Raw genomic sequence first — 21,515 nt, 5'->3', positions numbered from 1 at the left:
AGCTCTCATGGCTTTGCTTTGAGTTTCCCCAAAAGGCCTCATACCAATGGAGTTAGCATTCCTCACTTATAAACTCATGATCATTCCCTAAATTAGTCGATGTGGGACTCGAACAAAGTGCGTCTCCCCTTAATCTAGGCTCGACTCCTTTGGAGTATTAGTCATTTTTTACTGCCTTCGAGGAGGGGCTTGACTCATTTTCTTTAGGAGTTATTTGTTCGATATTTGAGGATTTGATGATTTACCAATTTATTGGCACGACTAAGTTTAGGGCATGACTCTGATACTATGTTAGACAAACACGACTCTCCACAATGGTATGACATTATCCACTTTGAGCTTAAGCTCTCATGGCTTTGCTTTGAGTTTCCCCAAAAGGTCTCATACCAATGGAGTTAGCATTCCTCACTTATAAACCCATGATCATTCCTTAAATTAGTCGAGGTGGGATTTCCATCATCCAACAAGGTCCTCGTTTAAACTAGGAATGGAGGAGAGTTGAGAACACTTTTTTTCCGTTAGAGATATGAGACTGAGAACGAGATTATATTCTCCATCTCCGCCTTGCCTCGTCATATCTCTGTCTCATTTAATATAAAAGATATATATATATTTCTATATTAAAAGAAAAATATTTTTAATAATTTAATAATAAATATTATATGGAAAAATTAAAATTTTAAAAATAACTATTTTGGTGAAAATAAAATAAGTGGCGGGAGTGAGGTTTTTTATGATATTGAAAAAGGTAATTGATTTAATATTTAATATTTATATTTTGTGGGTTTGGTCTCCAAGAGAGAAAAAGGGAGGGCATGCATGTGGGAGATGGGGCAGGGGTTGAGCTGCCCTTGTTTTCCCGATTCTCGGTGTAAGCATGCCTTTGCCATATATACAAATTCCAATACATTTTCTTTTTCCAAATTATTTATTTTATTTCAGATATTCCATTTTTTATTCCAAAAGGGTTTGTTGGCTATTCCTTTCTTCCCCTATTTTTTTTTTTTTTTTTATTATATACACCTGCCCTTCATACAAAAATTCTTTTTATATCCCTTCTGCATTATTATTATTATTTTTTCCCTTTTTTTATTTTAAAAATAAAACAATCATCGTACACGACTAAGAAAAGATGGTGCATGTAGCATGTCGTATAAAGTTAAATAGTTTCGAATATTGCAAAAAATGTGTCGCCTCCTAAAGTCGGCTTGGCTTTTATTGTATTATATTTTATATGTTTTCTTAATATTTATATAAAAGAAGTGAGCGAGAGGGAGAGTGAGGTTTGGATGTAAAAATAATGATAGGGTTAACTCGTAGAAACGATACATATACTTCATATAGGTGTAGCTATGAATATATACGATTAAATACTCCAGATTTTTGAAACGCATATACTAGGGAGAGATTTCCACACTCTTATAAAAGAATGGTTTATTCTCCTCAACCGATTTGGAATCTCACAATCTCACCCGACGAACTAATATTTAATTTGAATTGATTTTAGATTGCAATTAAATATTGTTTGAGATGCCCTAGGTTTCCAGGCTGTCTTTTAAAAATTATATTAAAAGTGAAGTTTTAACTATTTTTAGTTGGGCCATTTAGAAGTAGACCCATAAATTCATCCAACTTGATTATTTGGGCCCAAATATAATCTGATTTGCCGGATTCCAAAGCCCAAATAAGCCCAATGAGTAGCAGGGAGAGCCCATAAATAAAGTCAATAGCCCAATCATTCTTCAGGAATTGTCCAGGCCCATTTCAACACGAGAACCGGTTTCATCTTCCTCCTTCGGATATCTCAATACGAAACTAAGCGGCTGTTTCGGTAATTTTGCAGAAACCGAAGGGCTTTTCCCGCTCATTCGCAAAAACCCCTAATCCGACTGCCCCTTCTCTCCAAGCTTCCTGACAGTACCGGAGATTTTCACAAATCCGACATGGTCGACCGTGAACGCGATCGAGACAGGGGTCGCGACAGAGATAAAGATCGAGATCGTGATAGATACAAGGATAGGGAGCGAGACCGCGACCACCGTGAACGTGACCGGGACCGGGACCGGGAACGGGAGCGGCGTAGGGATCGAGAAGACCGTGACCGAGAACGGGAGCGTGGTCGGAGTAAAAGGTCACACACTCCCGACCGCCTCAGATCCCGCCACACTCGTTCTCGCACCCGCTCGCCGGACCGGCATCGTACGCGTTCTCTTTCTCGTTCCCCTGAGGACCGATCTCTTCGCCGCCGTCATCGCTCGCCGTCCCCAGAACATGCTCGGAAACGTCATCGTCGGGATTTGACTGTGGATGATGATAAGGAGAGGCAGAAAGTAGTGTCGGACTTTGTTGATGGCATTGCGAAAGAGCAGCACAAGCAGAAGAAAAACAAAGATGGCGTTGGTGGGGAAGAAGTAGTGGAGGAGGCTGTGGCTGATGAGGATGAAATTGAGATGATGAAGAAATTAGGTATTCCCGTGGGTTTTGATTCGACGAAGGGCAAGCCCGTCCCTGGTGCTGATGTAAGTGGCGTTAGGGCAGTGACCAAGCGGCAGCCTAGGCAATACATGAATCGTCGTGGTGGGTTCAACCGGCCGTTGCCGGCCGAGCGGACCCGGTAGATAATTAATTTGGCTTGGTCGCCGAGGTTAGTCAATTGTAGGTCTATTAATTCTCAGTTTTTTATTTATTTGCTTCCATGGTTTCCTAGCTCCACTTGTAATTTGAAAACAAATATAATTACTAGGCTTCTTCGAAATTAATGTTGTGACAGTTGAATAGCACAGACCACTGCCTTCTGCATTGAAGTTGAAGCGGCAACGGGGGCGTTTCCAGGTTCTTTGTTATGATCACTGGAACGAGAGTGATTCTGCATGTGACCTTCTCTCTGAATTTCGGTTTTTATATTCAGATAAATTTGTTCAGTTAATTGTGTGCTTCTCTGCTCCTCTTCCTGGTCACATACATTTGAGAGGACAGCCGTTTCTTTGTCAATTTTATCTGTTTCAGAGGATTTTTAGACACACGTTACCAGTAGTTATTTGACTGTGGCAATGTGAACTTTTCACTCATTTCAAAGTATATATACAAACAGTTCATTTTTCTTGTATAGGAGTTGAAGATAGGATCATATATTTTCTAGTACTATCAAATGAACTTGAAGGACCCCAAAGTTTATTGAACAATAATTTTGAAATTATAATTTCAGAATTATTAATGCTGTTAAGGAGACAAAATGATGTACTTGTTTCCAATGCAACTTCATAACCTTTGGATGTACTTGTTTCCAATTATCTTCATATAGAATCAAGATATTGATTCTATATTGAACTTATATAGATGGTCGATGGATACATCAATTTCTTATGTGAGTTAGCCTTATTGTGGCTATTACAAACCAACGGTTGATGGAAGTTAATAAATGGTGAGTTTAGGTACATTGTCAGAATTTCTGATACATGAAATAGGACAGAGCTTAGAGTTGTTGGCGGAAACTTGAATGAATGGTAAAATATGAAACTGAGTTTATTCTTCTGCAGATCATTGACCATAGGAGATGCTTGCAGATCGGAGTATTGTTATGTGCTCAAGCATTGTCTGGTAATGAAATATTGTTACTGAATTTGTTTCTGCTTAATCAGAAAAAATAAGTTCTCTTGGAGGTTTAGTAAGAAAAAGTTGACCTTGATTGTGTCTTTAAAGTTGGTTGATGGGTTTTGTTTCTTCTCAAGAAAAGAAAAGGATATAGTTGTTCCTCAAGGTAGTCGTTTTGAAAATAGTGTTTTAGAGGGAAGTTTGTCTGATGCCATTAATTCTCAAATTTGCTTGTCATCGTTGTGGGTTAGGCAGGGTTTTATGAGCTTTGAGGTCCCAGCTCTGGGATGTCATCCCAAGACTAAAAATTGTATTCAACTTCTTTGGTAGAGATGGATTCTAGGGTTTCGAGAATAGATCCTCTTTGGAGAACTTGGCAACATAAACATCTCAGAAGTAGATGGAATGACAAGCTTCTTAAATTTTCCACTCTAAAGCTCGAACACTCCTTGACAAGCAGTTTAAATTTTATTATATTCTCCTCAGGCTTTCTTTAGGCACGTTGTTGTTTGAACCCTAGCTAGCACCATCCTAATGGGTACTTTCATACTGGTTATATTTCTGTGCCACAAAGCTTAGCTTGTTCAAGCATCTCCATTTTGGCTAACAAGGTCCAAAACTCGGGCTACAAACGGACCGGGGGAGGATATATTATTAGTTTTTAATATTAACCTTCTTTATTCTCTTGTTGTGTACGTATTAGCTAAGAACTGTGGAAATTTGGATGGTATTTACTGATAAGAACTCATGGTCTTCAAGATGGAAAGGGAAACACATGTCTGAATTCTTCGATTCTGATTTTTTCAATGGATTCTATGAAAAATAGCAACCGTGCATTCGATGTAGTTTTGTTATTCACATTTTTATTGCCATTACAATGTGTCTTATAGCTTTCCATCTAGTTTGCTATCGTTAAGTTTAGTTGAATGATACTTAGTTGAAAACCCTCTATGGTCTGTGTAAGATTGTATTCATGAAACCTTGCAAGTCATGTTTGGGTTAGTTGAAGGCACTATTCGAATATGGAACGAGGGATATATTACCCCATTGTAGGAATTGGAGGATTCCCTGTTGCTTTAGCTCTTGTAATTCTGCAAGTTCGCAAGTTCGCTACGTTTATTTTTCGTATTCATTTTGCAATGTCTTTCTATCAGCTTAGTAGAATATGGATATGCTTTGACAGACTGAATTTAGACACTTGTATCGAACTTGGTTTCCTACTTGCCCCTCGAACGTAAGATTAGTTACTTTCAATGTAGTCGTAGCTGGTTCAGGGTCCATCAATGTTCGTACACCAAGTAAACCATTCAATCAATTAGAGCAAACAAATGTCATAAATTTATACTGCAAAACCTACTTATCTTATTTTAAAAGGAAAAGGGATCGATGGAATTTGTACATGTAATCAAATCTTCTTTGTCATTGACTTACTATTGTCGATGGAATTTTATGCCTATGGCCGTAATGAACATAACAATAATGAAAACTCTAGAAATGCATAAATTGAAACTTTATGGTTATCTTAATAAATTTCATGGTTTTGATGGATCCGAGTCGGATGCCAGGCCACTGGAACTATGTCTGACCACCACACATGAAGAGAAGCTAGCAGGAAACAATTGAAGGTGGTGAGCCACAAGTCATGATGATACAAACAACTGATGGCTCTTTCTTGCACGGAAATGAGATGAGGAGGCCTCCATTAAAGAAGAGGGGGAAGGGGCAAAAATAACAGTGGAAGGGGCAAAATAACAGTGGAAGGATCAAATGAAAGCCATTGAAGCAGAAGTCATCACTGAAGCTAAGAAATGACAGCGGGAACCTAACTCTTAAAGTTAAATTAGCTCACGGGCAATCGAAGTAGGAAGCATAAGACAACCATTTTATGTATACCCGTGACTTTTTTAGATCTTGACTAGATAGATTGTAAGAAATCATCAAATTCACCCAATTTGAAGACATCCTCAATACCCAATTTGAAGACACCCTCAATCTTTGTCTTCATTTTAAGAATATGAAAGGGCTAGTTACAAAGATAATTTTGACGTAAATAGCATTAAAAAAGAATAATATTCTATAATAAAAAAGTTAAGAATTTGAATCATCTGCGTCTTAGACTCTGAAAAGAAACAATGACGATGACAATTTTTGCATGCAAGTATATGAAATTGATTCCAAAGAATGAGAAAAGGAGAGAGAAAGAAAACCGATAACTATACCAACTTTCTTTCAGATTTATTCTTTGAAGCTTTGTTCATCCTCTTGCATAGCTTGATCTACAGCAATGACAAGAACTCAGGTTCTTAACTTGTAGCCAACATGAACCTGCTTGCCTGTCAATTTCACACTCGATTGTTAACGATGTGTATAAATCATAATCATGCGGAGAAGGCACTCAAAACCCCAGAAACAAGTTTCATAAGTTAATTGCTAAATGGGATCAATCAGTGAGTAAGGATGTTAAATCATACTCATCTACAAATCTGTTCAATATGTTAAAAATGACGAATGTGGATGACATGTTAGCGCCATAAGTATGCTAAATAGAGCTAAGATGATGCCAATTCAATTGATGACAGTTTAAATGGAGAAAGAAAGGAAATGTATCTAAAGAATGCCTACAACCGATATAATTCCAATCTAGGACTTATTAAATTTGATGCTTTCTGAGAGGATCAATGCCAAAGCTTCATGCAGAATCCAGCAGGCACAGCACATGTTTTCTTGCTTGAAATGCATTCTGAAAAGGTGTCCACAAGTTGCTCTGCAAGAGCTGATGGATCTTCAATGAAGTTATCAACAAAGGCCTTCACAATCCTAACTTCTTGGGCTGTGGAACTCAAGCTGTACCAGGTTAAGAATTTTTGTCTGAAGTTCTTATCTATGTGTCCCTCGCATTCTAGCCATCTAATCAATTTTACATAATACTCAAAATCCTTATCTGAAATACCATTTGCCGTACAATCGGCATCTCGAATCTCTGCACTTCTCTTCTTAGATTTGCTGCCATGTCGGAGTTTGTCTCCCCCAGACCCGTTTTCTCGATCCTTAGCACTGGACTTCGATCGTCCACTCCTTCCAAGAACATCCTTAAGTATTTCCATCTTGCAAGGAGTAGCTGGCAATCCAGCCCCAGAGCTGTTAACAAATGGTGGGCATTTAGTTCCTTCTTGAACGGCAGAATTTGACCCATTATTTACGCTTGTATCTTCAATGATATGAACCTCAGAGGAATGTTTGTCTTCAAGTTTTGGAACATTAGGATCAGGCAGCATGCCACTTTTCTTTGTAACATGTTTCTCATCCAACAAAGAAACAGAATCTTTTGCTGTTTCTCCTCCACCGACATCAGTGCAGTTTATTGCATCTTTAGACAGGTTAGCAGTGATAATCTTGTTAGGATCTTTGCAATAAGAAAGATAGTTCTCTGTTTGACTATCACTCTGGTCGCTACAAGGCATTTCATTGTTTGTTTCATCTTCTACTGAAGAAGGATTAGAGAGCTCACTAACGTTGGTAACCGAACTCTGACTTCTTTCAATCACCAAGCATCCTGGGTGGTCCTCCCGAGCACTAGCAGTTGAGATCTGAACTTCACACATCCCCAAATCTCCTGTCCCATTAAAGGAAATGGCTTTGAAATAATATTCTGAAGATGGGGTCAGTCCTCGGACGACAAACCTCAAATTGGGTTGAGACAAGATGCAAGTTGGCTCTATAGGGTAATCTATATCACATGCCTTTCGATGCCATAGCCTGTAACCAACAGTTTCTCCAGAAGAAACATCTTCGGTACCCATAACCACTGTAAGGTATGTTGCATCAACATCTTCGAACCTTAATAAGTTTGTAGCTACCAAATTTGTGTCTGCAATATTAGCAAAAGACACTATATAATCGAAACACTATATAATTGAACACAAATATCATTTCCAATATCTTTTTTAGTTCTGTTGAATATATCAGCAATCACTTCAAAAGATTATCTTACATGCTAAATTAATTCTAGGGCAGCTGCACAAGTACACTAAGTGACCATGCGGAGGCTGTTCCAACTGCTAGCACTACAAAAAGCTTTGATTTTAATGCCCTGGTTTATTCGATCCATAAATCTAAATAACTAAAAAAATGGAATCCCTTTTTTTATTTGTTCATAGAATTGCAACAAAATCATGAACAAATCAAATACCGCAAGCAAAAGATTGTTCATGGAACTACTATCGAGATTCTTCGGAACATATTTCATCCCAACAATGGGGGATATTCATAGTCAAAAGAAATTGAGATGAGCAAAATTGTTAGTAGCCTTACTTAAAATAAATTACCTTGTATAATGGAAATGGGCGATTGATGCAAGATCTTCTTGGAGAGCAAGGAGTCCAGTGTATCAATGGCTAACGTGCAGAGTTTCTGAACCTCTGGTCCTGAAGAAAGCCTGTTCACTATGCCTCTGCCCGTACCAACCGGTACACCAGTCAAAGGACCCACTTCAGCTTCAAGTTTCTTCACAGCCTCATCCACGATCCGACAAACATCTTGATACTTTTCACCTTCACTCAAAATCTTTTTGGCTAAAGAGATGCGGTAACACAGTATATCCACCCTTCGGGTTTCCTTTGCCTTCATCAATTGTTTTCTCCAACTCCTTCAGAAATGAATCCAAGTGTCATTCACATAGTAAATACTAAATATTCAAGGAAGTCTGATGCAGTGCAAAAATAAATAGTATTCAAATATCCAGGATGTTGCAAGACTTAACAGAATTGTTAGTCAGTAAAAGTCGGTAATTACCCAAGCAAGTCGTTGACTTTTCCACATGATAGACAATAGAAAGTCCGTTCAATTCCAACCTGCTGTCCTTTAGAAATTCCAGATTTTTCATGCTTCAATGCACATTCAAGATGGCATGACAAACCACATGAAGTGCCTTGAAATGGTGGGTCAGAGCTGCAACTTAACCATAGACTAGGATCCTTATTATCATCATATTGATAGCAGATGCAGCATGAACACCTCTTGCAAAATTTATCATCTTCATTTAAGGTAGCCTTGCATGCTGAATTTCTGCAGTAAACTGCAATATTTGAGTCACTCCTAATGCTACTGATAGGAATATTGTTTTCCGGAACTCGTAGCCGTGATGGCTGATCAATTTTTCTTTGCCTTTTGGTAATCTTTGGAGAAAGATAGGGTGAAGAAGATTGCTGGTCAAGGTCTGCTACATTCTCAGTTGACCCTGATTTCTTTTCAGTAACAATCTTCAGAAGGTTCTCGACTATTTTCAGTTTTGTTAATCCGGTATATTTTCTCTCTTTTCCCATCTCTGCACACAGGATCTCTAGAATCTCTTGACGACTCCAGGACTGAAGCAGTTCAGAAGCATGTGGCTGATCTGATATTTCATAGACTAAATTTCTTTTCTCCTCCATGCTCGTCTTACTGCATTTTGATGGATCAAGAGAGGCTCCTAGTATCAACATAGACGAGAACGTACATCACAAAACATAAAGACAAACGTCAAAAGGGTACCAAGTGCCGTCCAGTTTGAGTCGAGTAACATTGGATTTGACTTCAAATAAGTTGAACATGTATGGATTCGTAAAAGTAAATTGAGGTGGATCTTACCAATTTGAATTTGATTAATTAATAATAATTTATTCATTTATGATAAGTTAAATAATATGTATATATAAACAACCGGAAGTTAACCCAACGTTAAGTACTACATGGTTGTATTGTGTCAGGTTGAATCCAAAACCCAACCCATTTGAACTCATAAATACCCTTTAACTTCGAAGTTTGGATCATTTCTAAAACCTCCTATGATTGAAAATCAAGAATGCAATCAAACATAATGAACAGTTCTCATGCAATTACTGACTGCGCTTACCAAACGAACCTTCTAATGAGCGAAGATACTCGGGTAATTGGACATGGTAAGCTTCCTAACTGTTATCGACAGGAGTAGGGAAGGAATAAGTAGAACCGGAGAACTCAGACCTGATTGTCAAAGAGATCATCCAGGCTACACCAACCAGCAATCGATACAGTTACTATAATCCATAAATTCAAGAAGTCAAATTTTATGTTCATCGAAAAAACTTGGAATCTAGCGCAGCTAAGAAGCTCAAGAAATCTACGTTGCATAGTCGATGATTAGTCGGCACAAATTTCTGAATACAGCGTCATTATGAAATGTGTTCGCAGAAGCTCCACATGAATGTTTGCAAAAACCAACAGATGGAGATAATTGAACCAAAACCACTAAAACCTCACTACCTCAATTTACAGGTTGGGCGCGCATGGAACTCCAACAACAAAAAAAAAACCAAAAATCGATGTGAAAAGGTAGGATGAAATAAAACATGAAGGATTGAGCAGATTACCTTCAGAGGAAGATTCGGAAGGCATATTGAAAAGAAAGCAGACAGTGATTCCACCACATTACCACCAAAAGCGAACGAAAACAGACCTGCAAAGCACGAAATCTGGAAGGATAATGAACCAGGCAAGAGCGGAGAGAGAGAGCGAGAGAAAAATGAGAAGAACAGAAACTGGTGAAGAAGGAAAGGAGAGAAAAAGGAGAAAAACAGTACCAGAAAATAGCGGGAAAGTGAAGGCGGATGACGGAATCCATGGATTGAGGTCCGGAAGAGGAAATTTGAAGAGGAGATTGGCGGAGTCGAGAGAGAAAGAGGGGAAAATAAAGGAGTATGAGGCAGCTGTGGCGTCGAAGCGAGGTTTAATCGAGAGACACTCTGTGATTCGATCAAATCAAATGAATGAAGAATAGCATAGCGGCTGCATGATTTCTTCCTTCCTTTTTTTTTTTTTTTCTTCTTCTTCTTCTTTATTATTATTATTCTTATTATTTTTAACTTTAAATCTCCTCTTCATTTCTCAACGGTATTAAAAATGGATCGTGGATTTATAATCGAGGAATACTATATTGGTATTAGCACGAGACCTTTTGAAAAGCAGTCATACCCATGAGAGCTTGTACTCAAAGTAAACAATATAATATCATGGTGGATATCCGTGATTTCTAATCATGCCTTAAACTTAGTCATTTTAATATTAGTGTGAAGAGGCATGGGACATTATGTATTTTGGTGGATATTTTTATTTTTATTTTTTTGTATAATCGGAATTGGTGAATGATAGTGTTCCCCATGCCATGTCTAGTGTGCCTATAATTGCCCAATCACAGTGCCACTCTTATTGGACACACCATTAGAGTTATTAATGTTGGTAGCCTTATTTCGAATTGTCCATTGATTTCCCATTAGAGTCAATATTCTTTCAGATTTTTTAATGATAAAATTATAATAAAATGGGTGGATAATATTCTCTTCTTTTTATTTTTTCTATTTTGAGAAACCATATTTATGTTTTTTTTTTAAGTCAAACCTCAAATTAATTTTATATTGGCCTTTATTGAAAATTCAGCCAAATTTATAATTTATTTTTTTCAATTTAAGAAATCTAGAAAATAACGGTTTAAATTTAATTAAGTAATTCTATTCATAATAATTAAGTGAACTAGAACCTCAATGTCAAAGTAAATGAAAATTTTCTTATTTATTGATCTCGAGCATAAGACACTAAAACTATAAAGATTGATATGAATAAAGAAAAAGAAAAGGAAAAACATGAAGGTGAAAGAGACAAGTGCATAACACTAGCACGAGAGTTGGAGATAAGGTGGGTGAGGGAGCTGTAGCTTGGGTGCCCACAATTAATAAAGGAGCTCGGTAACAACACAAATATAATTAAACATACACTCCTCGTCTTCAATTATAACGATTTTATTTATTAAAAAAAATTATTGAAAAAAATTAAAGAGTTTAAGAATGAAAATTTAACGAGTCCAAATTTTAGATCTAAATTGTGGGAATGATTGAAAGTTGTCCCCGTGAGTTTTATTAACATAATTAATTATAACACGCCTAATTAAGTTAATACATACAAGTCATAATGGGTGCAGGAGGGCACGTGATTTGTAAATGGATATATTAATTAAATCTTAATCCAATAAGACAACTTGATTAATATTTAATACAAAAAGTCCAACCTCAAAACTGTTTCTTTTTATCACTTAGGGAAAATAAAGGTTAAAGTTTCAATACTATGAGTTTTCTAATTATGATCAAATAATTCATTTTGACATTTGTCAACATTTACAAATTTTTTAAATAAATTAAATACTAAAATTTATATATTAAATACGATCTAATTAATAAAAATATTCATAAACTTCACCATTTAAGGGTATTGTTCGAGTTTAAGGATATTTTTTTTTTATATAAAGTATTAATCGGATATTATTAAAATATTTTTATTAATTTAGTTAAAATCCACATAATTTCCTAAATTCTAAACATTGATTGACACGAAAATTCTCGACCGACATGGACAGAGGGATATAAGATTTGTGAGTGGAATATAATTATATTTATTTTCCTTTTTGTTCCGAAATTCAATAATAATAATAATAATAATATCCTACGTGGTCCAATAGCTGTACCAATAGCGGCCTCAAAAATTAACTTTATTTATTCCATCTGAATTTTGTTTCTTTCCTTTTGGAAAATACTTAAATCCCATTTTAATCCCCAAAAAAGGAAAAAAATAAAAATAAAAATGCTACTGTTTATAAATATATGTATTTTTTGTTGGAGGGAATTAGTAATTGCAAGAAATAAAAGATTGATAATATAGAGTGCAATACACGCCAAATATTTTACTGGGGAATGGGTGAACTAAAAACAATATAAAATAGTCTCAAAGTTGCCGCCTTTTCCTCTTGGGGCTGCTTGTTCTTGTGACCTCTTTACTTCCTAATTAAGTTCCCTACTTATCTCATTCTTCCAAGGTAACTAATTTTTTCCTCCATGTGAACTCATTCAGTCTAGAATAATAACTTTTATACGTTGAACGACCCTTTTGTTAGAATCGCACAACAATACACACACTCGATCTAAATGAATAGAAAGAACATAATAGAAAAAATGTAAGAAGAATACTGACTAAAAGATTTGTATTGATGACTCCAAGTATGTAGAATACAGAAAATACATAAAGTACGTTTTCAAAACTATGTCTGAGGAGGATATATATGGTTTAACTTACTATATATAACTCTCTACCATATATAGTTTTACACTATACACAGATATTTACTATCTATCTCAATTTATATTTCATTTGTCATATAGTTTTTAGTATAACCCTTGACTAAGCTATAAATAAGCATCATGTTCCATAACTTAACACCTTTTACTTGGCTCGGTTGGATCACTAAGGCCGATTCTCGTTTCTACTCGACAGGTGGGTCTTGTAATCAAGTTCTTTTCTGCCTTTGCACGGAAAACTTAGAATATTCTTCTTATTCTGTTAGAATATATTTTTCTTTTTCTTTATACTTTGAGTTTTTGTTTCTGTTTTGGGTTAGTATTACATAATGGATTAAATTATCCATTTGTATAATAGGATTTGGGCCTTCTAAAGCCCATTCATCTGTATTCTTTTGGAGCGGAAAGCCCAGCCCGAGTGCAGGATGTAGTTACACAGTAGGCCCATAAAATAAAACCCATAGGCCCAATTGGTGTTTACACGTTGGAATAATAATAATAATAAATTGTTTATTAGATTTGGGGAGAGAGAGAGAGAGAGAGAGAGAGAGAGAGAGAGAGAGAGAGAGAGAGAGAGATTCACACGCATGGGCAAGACGAGAGTAGTCAGAAAGCACGTGTGGGCTCATTGCCACATCATTATTATCATAACTCCAACAACCAACCATACAAATCTTACTAAAAAACAAAAAAGAGAAACTAGGAAATGATGGCGCTATATATTTATCAAGTTAAAAAAAAAAAAATGATTCAACTTATTCAATGGGACCTCTAATGATTTTTTATGTGCCGAATAAATTACCACAAAATTCATAATTTAACGCTATACATAAATTAAACTAACCTTACACATATCTAATTTTTTTTTTTACCAAAATAGTATTTTAAGATTAAAAAATCATGAAAAAAAAAAAGGAAAATTGAAAATCCTTAGTCAAAGCAAAACGACGAGAGAAAAAGGAGGGAATATAAAAAGAAAAAGGTAAAGATAGTAATAATAATAATGATAATAATAATAAATAAATAAATAATAATAATAATAATAATAATAATAATAATAGAAAAAAGAAGAAGAGGAAGTAGGGAAGCGGAGTATTATGGCCGACACAAATTGTTTGTAAGTAAAACAAAAGGACCTCACAATCCCACCTCTGTTTTAAAAGCATATATTAAATAAATAATAATAAATAATAAAAAAATAAAAAAGGTGTCATCTTTTTGCAGCATAGTAATTACATTTGACTAAGATTTGCTTTGTTGAGTTTGTTCAAAATGTTGCCTTTTTCAGGAAAATAGCATGTGCCCAACCACATCTCACACTCTTTTCCCTATTATTATTTATTTATTTATTTATTTATTTATTTTTGTAATGGCTTTGTAATATAAGAATTACAATTAATTATGTTTAAGTTGGGAGGAAAAGAAAAGGATAATAATGGTAAAAAAAATTGAAAAGGGAAAGGAAGAAGAATAAGAAAGAATGAGGAGTAATGTAATATTTATTCGCCGAAAGGTACAAAAGGACATTCCATCATCTATTTTATTTTTTTCTCTAAAATTTATTCAATTTTATTTAAAAACAAAAAGAAAAATCAGACCATAAAAGCTCTTGGATTTAAACATATTTTAAATAAATAAATAAAAAGTGAAGGGATTTACTTTTGGTATGGTCAAGGAGTGTTGTGATAAACTGAGAAAAAGAAAAAGGGTTGGCTTGACCTTCCTTTTTTTTAAGTGAATATATATAATATGTGGGTGAATTATGATCAGTCATTTTTTTGCTTTTTCTTTTTTCTTTTTTAATTTTTTTAATTTGTTCCTTATTGTATCTATGCCTTTTGGCTCTCACTTATTACAAAAAAAAAAAAAAAAAAAAATTAACACCAAAAACATCATTAATTGTGTAAAAATTAAGGATTCATTGTTTTGTTGTATAATACGATATCATAAATTAAGATCGATAGTTCTTCTCGATTTTTTTTTTTTTTTTTTTTTTACGAGATACTCAACTCAATTACCTTTATTTTATCATAATTTAATATGAGTTTACGTAAATTTAAAAATGGAAAGAAAAAAAAAAGAAAAAAAAAAAGGTGGTATTGTAGTACAGAAAAGGTAGATTGGGTGATAAAATATGAAGAGAAAAGAGAGTAATTTGAGTAAGAAGTCTGTGCAACTTCAAACCCACACCAACTCCCCAAAAGCTGATCAATAACCCTCCTCGCTAGATTCCCAATCTTCTGCTTTTTTATTTTTCCTAAATTAATAAAAATATATTTTCATTTTACACAAAAATAACATTTTGACTTTAAAAAGTATTTCAAAAAAAAAATTAATAAATCCTTTTAAAATTTTAGTATATTTTTGAAACATTATTAAAAATTTGAAGGTATCTTAAAGTACTAACATTTTAACATTTTGATCCAAAACTAGCTGTAATAATATTTTTTAGAATTTTTATCAAACTTTTGACGATGTTCAAACAAATTACAAACTTTAGGGTTATTTTTATTAATATAGGTTTTTTTTTTTCCACGCCTCGTTTTCATTATAAAAAATAAAAATAGAAAATAAACTCCAAAAATTGTAAAAATAAACTAACAATTAATTCATAGTTTAAAAAAAATTAAAATTAAAATTGTACTTATTTTTCCACAATTTTTTTTTTTATCAAATTCTCATATTCTCACATTTATGTGAAGATGATTTAATTTTCTAAAATTAAAATTAAAATTGAAAAATTACTAAATTTCATAAACAAAAACAAGTTTTTTTAAAATTATTAATTTAGCTTTCAAATTCCAACTCAAAACATAGATCATACTAGAATAAATATTGATAAGCTTAATTTAAGAAATTTAAATAATTAAATAAGTTTTAAACGAGATTAAGTAATTATGAAATGGGTATAGGAATGGAAAAGGACTATTTTTTTTTTTTTTTTTAATATATAGAATTTGGCCATAACAAAGACAAAATATAGTGAGTGACTGAAGGTAAAGAAAATAGATAATAAAAGAAAAGAAAAGAAAAGAAAAAAGCATAATCTAAAAAAAAAAAAACAAAACAAAGAAAAAAAAAAAAGGTCAGTACACAGTTTTGATTACTACACAGTCAGCTTAGTGGCAGCTACCATATTATCCACCTTTCATTCTATTCCAAATATTGGCGTTTGAAACAGGCTTGCTCTACTTAATGCTATTGGGGCTGCAAATTGTTGGTGCTGCTCGTAGGCGCCGCCTTCGGGGAGCGGCGGCGGCGAGGCGGTTGGAGGGAGGTCGGCGACGGGGGGGAACATTGTGGATGCGGGGTTTGAAGGTTGTTGGAACATTGTGAAGGAGGAGGATGAGGATGTTGGTGGTGGAACGTTGTAGCCGAACATGGACCAGTATTGGTCGGATGGGTCTTGTTTGATGGGCGGCATTCCAAAGGCTAGAGTGGAGGTGTTGGGGTGAGATGGGAGGAGAGTCGCGGTGGAGGAGACGGGAGAATGGTGGACGTCGCGGTCTTCGGAGGCGGAGGAGTCGGTGGTGGGTTTGGATTTGGTGGCCGACATGCCTCCGATGGGAAGGTTGCTGCTGGCTATGCTTTTGACGTCGTAGCGACTTATGTCGAAGTTGGTGACTGCGTTGAGGCCTCGGAATTTGATGGCCGCAATATCATACGCCTCCGCTGCTTCTTCCTGAGTGCCTATTTATATAAATTAATTAATCATAATTAAATTGAAACATAATTAATTAAATTAAATTAATTAAATTAAATTAATTAGAGAGCTTACTGAAAGTTCCAAGGTAGAGATCTTTATTGCCAGCAACCCTCCCGATTCTTGCTTGCCATCTCCCATGTTGGTGGTGCCTGAACAACAAAACGATGTCGTTTTCAATAAACACTTTCAGAAGAAAAAAAAAAAAAAAAACCAATTTTTTTTCTTCTTAAATACCTTGTTACACCTCTGTAAATGGAAGCTCCTCTAGAGAAACCGCTGCTTTTCCTATTGAAAGAGAAAAAAATTGAAAATTATTGTAAAATTAATTAAAATGTTTAGATGTTAATGTTAATGTTAATGTTAATGTTAATGTTAATGTTAATTACCTTCTTAATGAAGCGACAAATTCTTGTCTGGTCATGTTCTTCATATTCTCAAGGTCTTTTTCGTAATCCGACACCTTTAAAATCAAGATGAAAAAAAAAACATTTAAAAAAAAAAAAATGGAAAAAAGTAGGAAAATTAAAAAAAAAAAAAAAAAAAAAAAGAAACTCACCGGAAAGTTGGTGGTGGTGGTCGGACCCCAGTATTTGAGAGCGGCGAGATCATAAGCTCGAGCTGCTTTTTCTTCCTTGTCATAACCACCTAATTACAAAAGACATAATTAATAATAATAATAATAATAATTAGTTATTCGAAATTCAAATTCAAATTGAATGAGAGAATAAATCTTTGAAGAGAATCTTTGGCACTGTCGAAACCCAGACAGACACACTGTCTGATCTGTGTTCTTTTTGTGATGACTCAATCATACATTTCTATATTTATATCACAACTTAATATATATTTTATTTTAATAAATAAATAAATAAATAAAAACTCACCCAAATAAACTGAGGAGAAATCAGAATCCATCCATGGCAGCAACGATCAATCACGTCCGATCACCAAAACATGACGCAAAAAAATAAAGACCCACATCAGAATCTTACAAAAAAAAAACCCTAATTCATTCAAGTTTTCATTTTTCCACAAAAAAAAAATATCTTCTGAATTTTCATTAGGAAAAAGGACAGTAATCTTGCAGAGAAAAAAACAGCTTTTTTTTTTTTTTTTTTTTTTTTTTTTGAGGTAAAAAAGAAAAGACAGCATTTTATACATAAATGTGGTTGTTTTATTCCACATTTGGAAACCCTAAAAATAAATAATTATTAATAATAAGTACAAAAAAAAAAAAGAAAAAAAAAAAAGAAATTACCTTGTCTTCCTTTCCTACTCTGACCCTCTCTTCTGCAACTGTTATCCCACAAATGAGCTTCATATCGACCAGTCCATCTATGTCTGAACCATATAATAACATTTAAATCATTTTTTTATGAAACCCCAAATAAGTAAATTAATAAATAAATAAAGGGTTTTTTTTTTTTTTTTTTTTTTTGAATGAATTGTTACCTTGTAACGCCGCGGTAGATGGAGGTACGTTGGCCGAAAGTATCGACGGACTTCTTGGGAGGCGGCGGCGGTGGATTGGTTAGGGTATCAGGGAGAGGGTGGGGAGGCGGCGCGTGGAGATGGTGCTGAAGGTGTTGTTCGGGGAACTGGGAGGGAGATCCACGGAGGAAACTAGCGGCTATGGTTTTGAGATCAGAATCGCAAATCTCAGATTCTTCACAGAAAGTGAGGGGCGTTTGGTGGGGAGAAAAGTGGAAGGGAGGCGGCAGCGGCGGAGGGGTGGAAGCTCCCCGGAGAAAATCCTCGAGCTTGGGGGAGAAAATGGAGAGATCAGGAGGATTAGGGTGGTGGAATAGAGAGAGAGAGTTGGGATTGTTGGCGAGAGAAAAAGCAAGCCAATTTGAAGAGGAGGAGGAGGAAGAAGAAGAAGAAGAAGAAGAAGAAGAAGATGAGGAATTAGAAGAGGAAGAAGAGTTCATTCTATTAAAAATTGGTGGCTTCGCAGTGAAGCGGTGGTGGTTGTGGTGGTGGTCGCCGCCGTGGTGGTGAGAGAAAAATGAGATATTGGGGGTGGAAGGAAGGGTGAGGAGGGGGATGACACAGATATAGAGGAGGAAACAGCGAGGGGGGTTTTGCACCATCTTCGAGGTTCTTAATTTTCTTATTAAATCAATAATAATAATAATAATAAAATCTATTTGATTTTTGAGGTTATAATAATTCAAATTCAATTTAGAATCTTATTTCCTAATTTTAAATGACTAATTTTGTCATTTATTCCAAACATAAGGGTATTTAAATATTAATCCTTAGTTTATCCAAAGTATCATTTTTTAATTTTATATAATTAAAAAACCAATTAATACATGAATATGATATAATATCGTGTCTCTCTTTCTTGGATTTACTTGAATTAAAAAAAAATGAATTAATTTAGAGGAATAATAAATGTATAATAATGTAGAGAGAGGAAGAGAGCCAAGTGGAAGAGTATGATGGGATGAGAAAACGGTGTCGTTTTTTTTTTTTTTTTTTTTTTTTTTTTTTTTTTTTTGAAATACTGATAATTGACCAAACCCAATAAAGCATTTACTTTTTTGAAGAAAAAAACAAAAGAAAAGGAAGAAAGTAAGTTGAGAGAAAATAAATTATAGTGCAAAATCGCGGCGATAAAATTTTGTGTTGGACTTTAAAATTAAAATACTTTTGACTAACTTCCATAAATAAAAGTAAAATATAAATTTTTATATATAATTATAAATTTGATTGTTCTATTTTTGTGTAAGAATTATTTGTTTATTTACTATTATTATTAGTATGGAGAAAGACAGGATGGGAAGAATGTAATGGTGTGTATGAAAGTGGGGAAGCAAGACTGTGGAATAGGGGACAACATGTGATCCATGAATTTCTTTATAATTTTTCTCTCTATTTTTATTTTTTATTTATTTATTTATTTATTTAGTTATTTATATTTAATTTTGTGTAAACTGAGAGGGAGGTGTGTAGTCGTTTCTTTTGACTAACTGCCTCACGCACAAGACAATTCCCTCCCGACTCTTCTTTCCCTCTTTTCTTTTACCATTTTACTATTACTTAATTCTTCTTTAATTATTTTTTTATTTTTTTATTTTATTCTTTTTACTTTAATGAGTTTTAAACTGCTTTTTATATTTATATATATATATATACTATTACCTTTTTTTTTTTCTATCCTTTCTTTTAAATTTTTCAACGTTTCTTTTGTCTCTAAAATTATATTTTTAAAATTTTATGATAGTTTGTTTTAGTTGTGTATAGTTCAATTAATCAAGATGTGACACCATAATAAATGATAGATACATGAATGAACTTATGTCACGTTTGAATGAGAGCAATCTTGAAGATATAAGGACTAAGGAAGGCTAAAAATGAATGAAAGTCACTATTTATACCAACAATGTGCATTTTTTTTTCTTTCGATAGTTCAATAATGAACTCCACAAATTTTATGTTGAGTGGTTTCTTGTGAACTTTTATAAAATGCATGTGAGTTATGACAAAACATGTTAGAATGACTCTATTTGTTTGTGAGGATAGTCTTCATTTTCAAAAGGAGGAGTAAGTAACATGACTATGTCATAAGGAATGTCATGGCAATCAACTGTCAAATCTAGTTTTCTGAATCCTATACATGGGTCGTTACTAAGACATAACTTTGACCTAGAGACAAAAAGTTCGAATTTTCTTTCACGTTTGTATATTATTCTAGAAGTTTTTTTTTTTAAAAAAAACAAATTTATTCATTTTGTGAGTGGATAGGTGGGTAGACAAGTATTTGTAATAGAATAATAGGTTGATTTAAAAAAAAAAAACAAATTCAAATTATTGTTAAATAATTTACAACAGCGAGACTAGAATAAAATATTTAAAGTTCATCAAATTGAATGATCATGAGACTAAATATGATTTTAATTTTCATTAGTTCCACTTTTACTCTCAAAATACAAACTTTTCTGTTTTCCAAACCAATTTGTACTAAATTAGAAATGGAATAAATGAATGGCAGCCCAAATTTAAATTTATTGCTTTTTATGGGTCACTGTCTTTTCATTATTTAATATTTGCCTTTTCTCCATTTCAATTTTCATTTAAAAAAGTAATTATAAAACTAAATTAACCCACTAAGATATTATTCATTTAAGCCTAATTGAAGGGTTCATCCTACAAAATCTTAATAGGTAAAAGATTCAATTTTTTGTTCCTATTTATGTGATGTTAAAAGGTAAATAAATAAATAAATAATAAATGTTTGATTTTATCTCCTATTTCTTTAACAGGCAGATGGCCCCTTGTATAACTAGATATTATTCATATCATTGCATGCAACCTCTGGCATCCTTCAATCCAACATTGACACGTGTCCGAATTTTAATATGGTAATGGGCAAAATCAGCGACACGTGTCCGCAGTCTAACATGCAGTCATGTGGATGCCATTACCAAATCACATTCATCCATCTCTCTATCCACTTCCACTTGCAGTGTCTGCACAATTCCTCTCTCCTCACATCTCCTATATACATACATATATATATATATATATTTTTTTTTTCAGTAAATTACTTATTAAGCTTTCAATTATTTGGTACTTTATTATATTGGAAATTTGGATATGGAAGAAATGATGTTATGGCATTTTATTTTTTAAAAAATATTATTTTAAATTTGAATGCCAACGCCCATTCTACATGGCTATAAAAGTTGGACCCGAATGAATTACAAGTCAGACATTTATTAACATATAGTCAATTGTTTTTTTTTTTGTCAATTTAATATTATAAATATGAGGATGCACGTTTAAGCCTGTTGACGCTGGCCTTATAGAAGGGACTATCAACCAGTTAAGAAATTATTGGGAGTGAGTCCCACGTAGGTTAATTTAGTGGAAGATAATGGGTTTACAAGCAAAGAATACTATCTCTATTAGTACGAGGCCTTTTGGGAAGCCCAAAGCAAAGCCATGAGAGCTTGTACTCAAAGTGGACAATATCATACCATTGTGGAGAGTCATGATTCCTAACCGAAATTGTTTCTCTACCTTAAAAGTTCTAATCTTTCTAATCTTTCTATTAAACTAAGCTAAAATTATAT

The 21,515-nt window shown here is 33.9% G+C and overlaps 3 protein-coding genes across 9 annotated transcripts; 1 reads left to right on the top strand and 2 right to left on the bottom strand.

The window, feature by feature from the left end:
• The first annotated feature begins 1,809 nt into the window (after nt 1-1,809).
• LOC111793028 (uncharacterized) lies at nt 1,810-3,106 on the top strand. Of its 3 annotated transcripts, none has more exons than XM_023674711.2 (2): nt 1,810-2,644; nt 2,784-3,106. In XM_023674711.2, the coding sequence occupies exon 1, from the start codon at nt 1,944-1,946 to the stop codon at nt 2,616-2,618; it is 675 nt and encodes a 224-aa protein (XP_023530479.1). In that variant the 5' UTR covers nt 1,810-1,943; the 3' UTR covers nt 2,619-2,644; nt 2,784-3,106. The 3 variants fall into 3 exon arrangements, with proteins under 3 accessions (XP_023530479.1, XP_023530476.1, XP_023530477.1); XM_023674708.2 differs by having other exon boundaries at nt 2,771-3,106; XM_023674709.2 differs by having other exon boundaries at nt 2,744-3,106.
• Nucleotides 3,107-5,981: 2,875 nt separating this feature from the next.
• LOC111793018 (VIN3-like protein 2) lies at nt 5,982-10,392 on the bottom strand. 5 transcript variants are annotated; one of them, XM_023674686.2, is made up of 6 exons: nt 10,188-10,392; nt 9,978-10,063; nt 9,482-9,616; nt 8,383-9,058; nt 7,917-8,236; nt 5,982-7,459 (listed from the first exon to the last, which is right to left on the bottom strand). In XM_023674686.2, exons 4-6 carry the CDS (start codon nt 9,018-9,020, stop codon nt 6,267-6,269), a joined length of 2,151 nt encoding a protein of 716 aa, XP_023530454.2. In that variant the 5' UTR covers nt 9,021-9,058; nt 9,482-9,616; nt 9,978-10,063; nt 10,188-10,392; the 3' UTR covers nt 5,982-6,266. The 5 variants fall into 5 exon arrangements, with proteins under 5 accessions (XP_023530454.2, XP_023530455.2, XP_023530453.2 ...); XM_023674687.2 differs by having other exon boundaries at nt 9,491-9,616; XM_023674685.2 differs by lacking the exon at nt 9,482-9,616 and having other exon boundaries at nt 9,978-10,079.
• A 5,297-nt stretch (nt 10,393-15,689) lies between these two features.
• Nucleotides 15,690-18,538, bottom strand: AIL5 (AINTEGUMENTA-like 5). The gene is made up of 8 exons (XM_023674691.2): nt 17,884-18,538; nt 17,690-17,772; nt 17,316-17,324; nt 16,988-17,076; nt 16,818-16,891; nt 16,666-16,716; nt 16,504-16,580; nt 15,690-16,415 (listed from the first exon to the last, which is right to left on the bottom strand). The coding sequence occupies exons 1-8, from the start codon at nt 18,522-18,524 to the stop codon at nt 15,874-15,876; spliced, it is 1,566 nt and encodes a 521-aa protein (XP_023530459.2). The 5' UTR covers nt 18,525-18,538; the 3' UTR covers nt 15,690-15,873.
• Between the last annotated feature and the right edge of the window lie 2,977 nt (nt 18,539-21,515).

The sequence above is a fragment of the Cucurbita pepo genome, chromosome 4 (genome assembly GCF_057944985.1).
Source record: "Cucurbita pepo subsp. pepo isolate OVF chromosome 4, ASM5794498v1, whole genome shotgun sequence".
NCBI lineage: Eukaryota > Viridiplantae > Streptophyta > Magnoliopsida > Cucurbitales > Cucurbitaceae > Cucurbita > Cucurbita pepo.
The sequence above is the reverse complement of the archived record's forward strand: the minus strand, read 5'-3'. Positions and strand labels throughout refer to the sequence as shown.